General features: G+C 42.1%; 1 protein-coding gene across 1 annotated transcript; it reads right to left on the reverse strand.

Moving 5' to 3' along the window:
* Nucleotides 1-16: 16 nt before the first annotated feature.
* Nucleotides 17-1,975, reverse strand: P174DRAFT_465317 (uncharacterized protein; the record flags this gene model as incomplete). The annotated part of the gene is made up of 5 exons (XM_024830536.1): nt 17-173; nt 1,220-1,321; nt 1,457-1,579; nt 1,621-1,811; nt 1,907-1,975. 5 exons carry the CDS (start codon nt 1,973-1,975, stop codon nt 17-19), a joined length of 642 nt encoding a protein of 213 aa, XP_024676789.1.
* Nucleotides 1,976-11,253: the final 9,278 nt, after the last annotated feature.

Consider the following 11,253-nt stretch of genomic DNA (forward strand, 5'->3'; position numbering starts at 1 on the left):
GGGGCCTTATGATCTACTATACTACCTTGCTTGCTATCCTGATCACTACCTCACTGCCTGCTGTTCTCCCTGCTATTTGACCTGCCCTTCTGCCTCCCATTCTGCCTCCTATTCTGTCTACCTCACTGCCTGTCTTGCTGCCTGCCTTACTGCTTGTCTTCCTGTCTGCTTCACTGCTTACCTCACTGCCTGCCTCACTGGTGTACCTTCCTATCTACCTCACTGCCTACCTCACTGTCTACCTACTGTCTCTCTTGCTCCCTCCCTACCTACTACCTATATCTATCATAACTATGGTTGATATATATATATGCATATGTATAAACCACTGATTCAGCTAACATACTATATAAACCAACCGTATAATATATATCTCTGCGCATTATGGTATACTAAAATATATATTCATTCCCAAATATATCAATGCTGATCAACCTCGATCTCCTGACATAACCCCCGTAACCAACAAAATGATGTAAATAACTGGCTGTGCCCCTCGTGGTTGGGGTGTGCCTGCCCTAAAAACTGGACCACCTGGGCCTCATCCTGCCCATCAACCCCTATTCCCTGCAACCAGCGCTGCCATATGGGCTGATCTGGCCCTGCCATGGCCCAAATAACATCATGGCCACCATGGGGATCAAAAACCCGTGGTATTTGCATGCATGGCCTGGCTCCCACCTACAGCATTATGGATTGGGGCATGCCGCACAAAAAAACACGCGCTATACAGGGCATATTGCACTTGCTGACGCACGCGGATCATCCATGCCGTGCAGCCTGGCTGTGGGGCTGATGACATGCATATAACTCATGGCCACCATTACCCCCCTGCATGGCGCATATATAACATTGGTCCTGCTACTGCATGTATTTGGCCTGGGCCATCTCCTCATCCAAACCCTGCTGGGTCTGATGCTGCTACTGCTAGATATCCATGGCAGCCTACTGCTGGGCCTGCGCCTGCTGGGCGTGCCATACTGCCATCAGAATGGATGGCTGGCTGCAAAATAACTTATTAGATGGGGTGGGACTGGCAGCGTCCCTAGCAGCCTCACATGGTACCTGGCTCTGGCTGACCTGGGGTGCCTCTCTCCCTGCCTTGCTGCCTGCCTCGCTGCCTGCCTCACATGGGGCCTCTGGGGCTGCCTCACCCGGCACTGGGCTGCTACCAACCCTGGCTGGATCCACCTCTGGCTCTGCCTAATTGGGATTATACCCATCACATATCTGCTCCCCAGGATCTGCATCCTGGCAATACCGCCGCTGATACCCGTCCACCACTCTGTCTAAATACTGATCTAACACGACCCGGCGGCACCTAATGCCTTCCACCACCCCCATATACTCAGCAACCCGCTCCTAGTCCTCATGGGCGACGCCCTCCATCCATGGAGCTGGGGCATCCCACCCAGCTGGCTGGATAATGATTACCTCACTGCGCTGTCCATCTCACCCAGCCCGGCCACTCTCCTGCGCGTAATCCAGTAACGTCCGGGGGGTCCTAATATGGATGATGCTGCAGATATTGGGGATGTCCACCCCCATGCCTAACGCGCTGGTGGTGGTGATCACGGGGCTGGCCCCATGAACCACACCAGCACCCCAGCCTTGTCTAACTGCTCACTGTAATACGCCTCACACCCAAGCACCCACGCCATGGCCGTCACCTGCCCAATGATATTCGCATATATGATGACCTTCCCCCCAGCGGCCCGTCGGATGCAGTCCTGAATGAATGCCACCACCGCCTCACTCTTAATCCACTGATATGGGCCCCGGCCCACCCCAGTCATGTCTGGCCACCACACCTAGTATGCCACGTTCAGCCAGCTGGTCCAGGCCCGGTATATGGTCATGGCGGCCCAGTCATACTTCATCCGCCGGCATAATTTGGCCTCCATACTCGGGGCAACGTGGCGGTCAACCATACCATCTGGGTGCGGGCCTGGACCAACCAGCCCAGCTGAGCCATCTGGGGCCGGAAATCATGCTGGGAATTCAACACCACATGGCATTCATCAATCATGATCCAGTCCAACCACCGGGTCCACCGCAGCCAGTTCAAAAACGTCTGGAAATCGGGGCTCACCGCGGATTCAGGCATCACCAACACAATGGATGCGGCATTAGGGGGCCGCCGGCTCTCCCATGGCACACACAATATGCCAAGCTCCTGGCAGCGCCTGGTCATATCAGCTTGTAATGCGACAAGTAGCACCATAACAATGGTGATGCCCCTGGGGCGGTGAATGCGGGCACCATGAACAGCATGCTCTTCCCCCCACCAGTGGGCATCACTGCCACCACAGGGCTCTCACCCGCTGGATGGCCCGCATCGCCGGGTCCTGCACCCCCTGGAACTGCATGTCGGGCCGCCTGGTCATGCGCTGCGCGGCAGCCTCCAGATCCATGGTGGCTAGCTGGTGGCGGCGTTCCATGCGGCTGACCTTGGCCTCATCCTCCCACGGGGCCTGTTTGCGCTTGCCTAATATGGATGGGTGGCCCGGGGCGCTAAACCCTAAAAACTGATGCTAATCAGTGCTGGATAACTGGAACATCTCCTGCTGGTGGGCCGTGCTGCCGGCCTATTCCTGCATGATATGGCCATATACCATACCAGCAATGTGTGATGAATGGGTGGCCTGTAAATCAGCAATATGGCCTATCCACTGCTCAATATCCATGCCCTCCTCGGCATCAGCATCCATGGCAGCTGGGGCCGGCTTGGCCTCCTGGATATTATGGGGGAACGCGGTGGACGGCCGCAAAAATTGGCGGCTGATGCCAATGGCGATGTCCCGGTATGCAGCGATATGGATGGCGGTGCCTAGCTGGGTGCGGGTTTCCCATTTCAATGCCTCCCGGAACCGCTCGGATGACCATTCGCGGCCAGTACCGGGGTCAGGGCCCTATAACCATGCCTGCGCGGGCTGGCTCCCCTGCGCGGCGTCACTTCCCTGCGCGGCCCGGCTTCCCTGCACGGCGTGACTTCCCTGCACGGCGTGACTTCCCTGCACGGCGTGACTTCCCTGCACAGCATGACTTCCCTGCACGGCGTGACTTCCCTGCATGGCGTGACTTCCCTGCGCTGCCTGACTTCCCTGCATGGCGTGACTTCCCTGCGCTGCCTGACTTCCCTGCGCCGCCTGCGCCGCCTGCCATGCAGCTAACTGATTAATGAATGGCATCACCAGCCATATATACCATACTACTAACTCCCCGACCTCCCGCGGCACATATCAATGGATGATCTTCACATCATTGCTAGCGTGGAACCCCTTATAATATGCCATCACAAATGTCACCATGCCATCCTCAATATATATATTCCGCTGTTGACTGTTCACCATGTTGCAATGCTAAATGCTTAACAACTCCAGGGCCCGCACTGGCTGCCCCACAGTGACATGCACCAGAATGGCTAATTTCTCCTTGAACTAGGCCACGCGCTGCCAGTACTGCTGGATGGTACTGCAGTAGAATCAGCCCCCCCACAGGAAATGCCGCTGCATGACCGGCTTGGCCTGCAGCCAGTTGATCATCCAGTGGGTCCCATCCACCGGCCACTGGGTCCGTGCGTCATGCAAAAAGTTCCACCCCACCTGGCTCTGGCTGGGATCATCATATAATGCCGTCCAGGGAATGGCAGGCATCTGCACATGATCCTACATGCATAAATGGCCAAGTATCTCCCTCACTGCAGTTACTAATCCATGGATGAATCCCCAAAAATCCCCCATTATGAATGCCATCTGCTAATATAACAGTTAGTCCTCCCCCATCCATGTCACATGTCCAGGCGCGGTATAATTATAATAGACCTTTAATCCATACATGCGCCAGTCTAGCAATGTTTCTATGGGGCTGTGTGTCCCACAGATCATAAACTAGTACATCATCCATGTCACCTGCTCCTGGAACAGTCAGCAGCTCTGGCGAATATTGACCGCGGGCAATGGATCATTGCTATGGATGGATGATGGCGGCAATGATGGTGGCAATGATGGGGGTCATCACTACCATATCCCTCATCAATCTCCCCAAGTTGATCATCTGTGCTAGCTAGCACCCATTCAGCGCTCTGGTCTTTTTATATCCAGGTCTGAATGATCTGCCATGGATTCAGGTCCATCCATAATACTTTCTAGACCACCATGAATCGGGCCACCTTGATCACGCGGGATAATATTAGTGGGTAGCTCTCTAGGTCCCGCCAGCCAGCCTCACCCTGACCAAGTACAGCCATGGCGCATACTAATGCACTCTCATATTCATGGCTGCGATGGCGCTGGTTGAGCAGCTCAATGCAAAATTCTAAGCATGCTTTTTCTATAGCAGTCATCGCCCATACCTCTAGGTCCTCTGGGTTCTCCAGGTCCTCCAGGTCCTCCCGGTCCTCCCAGTCCCCTGGAACTGCGGCCTGGCTAGCGAGCTGCCACAGCTGCCGCCATTTCTGGCGCTGCCGCGCGGTCATCCCATATTTCGGGCTGGTCCAGCCATGCGGGGCCTGCGTGCGGGCAATGAATGCTAATATCTACTGCCATGGACGGACATGCTTCTAGACCGCAGCCTCATCCATGTATGCCAGCAGCAGCCGGTATGGGGTCTGCCCCTTTTCAGACCGGACGGCTTCCACCCGGATGGCCTGGCCGCAATGCTGGACTGTCTGCTGGCTCTTACAGGCAACCTGCTCCATGGTGGCCCAGATGACCTGCACGCGCTGCTCAGTGGCATCCTGGGGATCTTCCTCCAGGGCTGCCACGCAGGCTAGCAGGTCATGGGCCTGGGTGCCCTGCAGATAGTCAGCCCACCGAGTCATCCGCAGCCAGGGGTTCGCGTCAGTCAGCTGGCTGGCCTGGATGGCCTGATCGGCCTTGGCCCGGGCCTGGGCCTGCTCCCAGGCCTGCACCACCTCATCCACCGCAGCCTGCACGCCCTGGGTAGATGGGGGTGGGGGACCCCATCTGGATATCGAATATAGATATAGTGGGACCCTGGACCACTAGGGAACACCTGCTGCCATGAGACATATTGAAATGACTGCTGTAGCTCTGCCTCACCCCTAGCCTTCTCCTTTGGGCCTACCCGCCCGCGATGGCCCTGCTGGGACCACTAGTGAACTATTCGCCAGTGCTTTCGCATAGATTTCATAGTAGAGGCAATGAATAAGCATAGTAGATCTCACTAGCAGAGCAAGCCATTTAATTGACATGGTAATATAGGCAGTGGCTGATCTAATTCATATGGTATGTAGATTGCACTACTCTCATACTGAATATCATCCCATTGAGATATTGCCTGGATGATCTGGCTAGTGACTGCATGCTTTAGGTGATGCTTCTTCTTAAGATGCTGATCCACCTCTGCTGGTCGCACCCCCTGCTGGCATTGATGGCAAATGAGTATGCCTAGGGTCGGCACCTGACAAAATAACTGGTTTTCCATAATAACTATGGATGAATATGGATGGATTAAATGAATTTAAATGACTATTTATGAATTCTAAGAGATGGGAATACCTCTACCCCTGAATCTAATACAGGTGCGGGTGATACCCCAACAAAATTACAGAGGTTGAATAAGGTAATTTTATAACCACACCACACCTTCAAGAATGAATTAATAGACCTTAAATTTAACTAGTGAAAAGATAAATAGCTACTCTATATAAGGAAAAAATCTGAGCATTATCAGCCTATTAATACTAAATACACCATGCCACTAAGTGTGTAAACCCACCATGCGCGGACTTGGGGTTTGCCAAGCAATCAGTAGCTACACACCCTAAACGCACCATGACCATGGTGCTCCACCCCTTGTGGGATAGCGGTTATGCTTCGCGCCCATCTCTAACCCATAGCGGTTACGCTTCGCGTCCATTTCTAACCCATAGCGGTTACGCTTCGCGCCCATCTCTAACCCATAGTGGTTATGCTTCGCGTCCATTTCTAACCCATAGCAGTTAGTGGTTCCCGCCTTTCTTTCTCTAATCCACCTTTCCCCTACTCTGAACTCTGGTCTACTCTCTTATCCTTACTCTAATACTCCTTCTAACCCTCCCTCAAATTTTTATTCTAATTCTAAACTTACTATCCTTAACTATTCTTCTATTTCTCTCTCTACCTCTTCTTCTAATTCTTTCTAATTCTCCTCTTATCCTTCTTTTATTTTCTATTTTATTTATTTAATCTTCTATCTATTTATCTATATTTTCTTTCTCTTCTTAATCTATATTCTAATCTTTAACTTACTATCTTTAACTCTTCTTATAATTCTTATTCTAATCCTAAGCTTATTAACCCTAACTCTTATTCTTATTCTTATCTAAATCCTATCCCTATCCCTATCCCTATCCCTATATGACCTGAAACCTAATATCCCTAATAGTAGTTAGTAGTTCCCACTAATATTTCTCCAATCCACTGCTCCCTCTAATCCTCTTTCTAACTCTTCCCTAATTCTTATTCTAACCCTTATCCTTCTATTTATTCTCTTCTTAAATCCCTCTCTAATTCTTATTTTAATCCTGAACTTACTCTCTATAACTCTTCTTCTAACTCTCCTTCTATTTCTCTCTTTAATTCTGATTCTAATCTTTAATTTACTATCTTTAACTCTTCTTCTAATCTTTAATTTACTATCTGTAACTCCCCTTCTAATTCTTATTCTAATCCTATACTTATTGTCCCTAACTCTTATTCTTATCCTTATCTTAATCCTAATTCTAATTCTTCTTTTAAATTCTTATTTTAATTCTTAACTTACTCTCTTTAATCCTCTTTCTAACTCTCCCTCTAATTCTTATTCTAATTCTTAATTTACTATCCTTTACTATTCTTCTTACTATCCTTCTATCTCTCTCTCTAACTCTTTTCTAATTCTTTCTAATTCTCCTCTTATCCTTCTTTTATTTTCTAATTCTTATTTTTTCTCTTCTATCTATTTATCTATCTTTTCTTTCTCTTTTTAATCTATATTCTAATTCTTAACTTATTATCTTTAACTCTCCTTCTGACTCTTTTTTTAATTCTTATTCTAACTCTTAACTTACTACCCCTAACTCTTCTTTTAATTTTTATTAAAATTCTTATTTTAATTCTCTTTCTAATTTTTTATTCTAGCTCTTATTCTAATTCTCCTCTTCTTCTTTTTTTATTATATATCTATCTTTTTTTTCTTTATTTATTTATTATTCTAACCTTTAACTTACTATCCCTAACTCTTATTTATATTCTAATTCTTATTCTAATTCTTATTCTAATTCTTATTCTAATTCTTATTCTAATTCTTATTCTAATTCTCTTTCTAGCACCTTATTCTAATTCTTTTTCTAACTCTTATTTTTTTAATTCTTTTTAACTTATTCTTTAATTCTTATTCTAATCCTTAACTTCCTATATTATTTATTTATTTCTTTTCATCTTTATAAATTATTAAAACCTAACTTTTTTATTCTTTTTTCTAATTAAATAATCTATATTATTTTACTCCCTATTCTTCTTTTCTTTCTAATTAATTAACTTTTATTCTTTTCTTTTCTCCTTAGTAAAATAATCTCTTATAATTTTATTTTATTTCTTTTTCTCTTAATCTAACTATCTCTTATTTTTTTATTTCTTTATATCCTTTTTTTCCTCCTTTTCCTCTTTATATTATAATTAAAGTAAACCTAAGCTCTCTCTATACTTTTAAACTATTCTATATATATATATATTTACTTCTTATTACCCTTTTCTACTTTATATATTATTTAAATAATCTTTCTCTTTATTCTCTCTTTTTCTTTATTTTATCTTAAACTAATCTATTTATTATTATTTTACTTCTTTTTATTCTTATATTCTATCTTAATTCTATTTAAGTAATTAATTTCTCTCTCTTTTCTAAACTATTTCTTATAAAATAATCTCTCTTTTATATTATTCTCTTTTATCTTCTTATATATATTTATTAATAATATATATCTACTCTATTAAACTTTTTTACTTTTTAATATATCTCTCTCTTTATATATTCTTCTTTTCTCTTAAATTATTACTCTTACCCTTACTACTTTAAGTTATACTTATTATATCTATCTAGCTATTCTAAGGTAATATTTTATTCTAAATACTTTATATATATTAAAACCTAAACTACTAAACTAATCTATATATATTATCCTGCTTATATACTTAAATATAAAGATATATATATAAAGTAATTCTTATTATTATCTTTTAAATTACTATCTTCTTTATTCTTATTAGTAGTTATATCTATCCTATCTTTAATTAACTAATCTATCTACTCTTATAGAGTATATTAAATACCTATATACCTAATCCCTTATTCCCTAGCTCTAAAAGCTACCCTTATCCTCCCCCTACTATAAAGGGGCCCTATTATTTTATAGATTTAGTATATCTTATTCTACTAGATATAATAGATAGGCCTAGATAGGTCTAGATAATTATAGAATTACTAGGCTAGTATAAGTTAAATATATTTATTTCCCTTTATTATATATATTTATATGTAAATATATATTCATAAATTAAATATCTCCCTAGATCTAGATGACTCTACTATATATATAGTTACTAACTAAAGCTTTACCTACATCTGAATGACCCTACTATATATATATTTTAGACCTGTTAAAGCTGAATCACCTAGTTAAGATAGCTAACACAGGGACCTATTAAGCTAAATTACTAGGCTGAGCCATACTGAATCACCTAGTCTAGATAGCCTATGCAGAGATCTATCAAAGCTGAATTTCCTAGTTAAGAGAGCCCACGCAGGGACCTATTAAAGCTAAATCACTAGGCTAAGCCATATCAAATCTTCTAGACTAGACCCCCCACACAGGGACCTATTGAAGCTGAATCACCTAGTCTAGATAGCCCACACAGGGACCTACCGAAGCTGAAACATCTAGTCTAGGTAGCCTGCTTATAGGCCTCTCCCTACTAGACCACTAAGTCTAGACCTACTCTCTAAATGAAATCCACAAAACATTAACTTCTATGAATTTTTAAATATTCTAGGCTTAGTATTACTAAGCATACTATATATCATTCTTCTAGTTAAAATTTGGCCTATTAACTAAAAATAATTATAATTAGTCAGCAGGTAATAAATTTCAAAGTGTCTTTTAAGGATTTTTAAAAAATTAGGAATCATGCTTACATAATCAGACTATTATCATTCTATAGCTAAAAGTCCCTACTATTTACTAAAAATATTTATTATTAGTCACCTAGTACTAGGCTTTTAATAAATACTACTAATTATTTTTCTCATAATTTCTGCCTGAATTCTAAGGCCCTTCTAGGTTAATAGATGCCTCAGGCACTAATCCAGGCTAGGTGGTGGCCTAAAAGGGTAGAGGCTTCCCGCAGATAATCATCTTGGCACACCCCAACAAAAAATTTCGACCTGGCACCTACCCCCTAGTTTAACCACCTTGCTAGCGAATAATCAAGGATTTGATATTAGAATATAATAATTTAGCTAATTAGATTCATAAAGCATTTTAAACCATTCAAAAATATCAAGAATTGACTAAGGTATGGGCCATTGCCGTGGAGTCCGCCAAGGCAGGATGATCAGGACCGTGGAATCTGGACTGGACAGGGAATGGATGTGGAAACTGCAGTCATCAGGCCTTGTGGTTGGCCCTAATTAGTATGGGAACTGTGGAGTCCGCGCATAACACCGCTAGTAGGTGCCCTTATGATTAGGATATACTAACCTAAAACCCTAGACCACCTGGACTACCTAGGCTTATTCTACCTACCTTACTACCTACTTCACTGCCTATCTTACTGCCTGCCTTACTACCTACTTTACTACTTACCTCACTGCCTGCCTTACTGCCTGCCTCATATATGACCTTACTATCTGCCTCCCTATCTACCTTACTGCCTGCCTTACTGCCTACCTACTATCTACCTTCCTATCTACCTACTATCTCTCTTACTCCCTCCCTACCTACTACCTACTGTCTATTATAACTATGGTTGATATATTATATACTACTATATAGTATGTATAACCACTGATTAGCTAACATACTATATAAACTAACTATATAATATATATCTCTGCGCATTATGGTATACTAAAATATATATTCATTCCTAAATATATTAATGCTGATTAACCTTAATCTCCTAACATAACTACTATAACCAACAAAATAATGTAAATAACTAGCTGTGCCCTTATAGTTAGGGGTGCACCTGCCTAAAAACTAGGCTAAGCCATACTGAATTAACTAGTCTAGATAGCCCATGTAGGACCTATTAAAGCTGGATCACCGTGTCTAGATAGCCCACACAGGGACCTATCAATGCTAAATCCCTAGTCTAGGTAGCCTGCTTATAGGCTCTCCCTACTAGACCACTAAGTCTAGACCTACTCTCTAAATAAAATCCACAAAACATTAACTTCTATAAATTTTTAAAAATTCTAGCTATAGATTACTAAGCATACTATATAGCATTCTTCTAGTTAAAATTTAGTCTATTTCACCTAAAAATAATTATAATTAGTTAGTAGGTAATAAATTTCAAAGTGTCTTTTAAGAATTTTTTAAAAAATAGGAATTATACTTATATAATCAGACTATTATTATTCTATAGCTAAAAGTCCTACTATTTACTAAAAATATTTATTATTAGTTATCTAGTACTAGGCTTTTAATAAATACTACTAATTATTTTCTTATAATTTCTACCTGAATTCTAAGGCCCTTTTATATTAATAGATGCCTTTAGATACTAATCTAGGCTAGATAGTGGCCTAAAAGGGTATAGGCTTCTTATAGATAATTATCTTAGCACAGCCCTAATAAAAAATTTTAACCTAGTGCCTACCCCTAGTTTAACCACCTTTACTAGTGAATAATTAAGGATTTAATATTAAGAATATATAATTTAGCTAATTAGAATTATAAAGTATTTTAAACTATTTAAAAATATTAGAAGAATTTAACTAAGATATAGGCTATTACCATAGAGTCTACTAAGGCAGGATAATCAGGACTATAAAATCTAGATTAGATAGCTATAATTATAGAGTCTACACTTAGTAGACCTTATAGTTAGTCTTATTTAGTATAGGAACTATAGAGTCTATGTATAATACTATTACTAGTAGTTAGTATACTTTAGGAGACTAACTATTTTAAATTTCTATTATATTCTTTTACCTATAATAATCTACTAATCCTTAATATTTTTAAGTAGTAGTATTATTAGT

This window comes from Aspergillus novofumigatus (genome assembly GCF_002847465.1).
Source record: "Aspergillus novofumigatus IBT 16806 chromosome Unknown P174scaffold_45, whole genome shotgun sequence".
NCBI lineage: Eukaryota > Fungi > Ascomycota > Eurotiomycetes > Eurotiales > Aspergillaceae > Aspergillus > Aspergillus novofumigatus.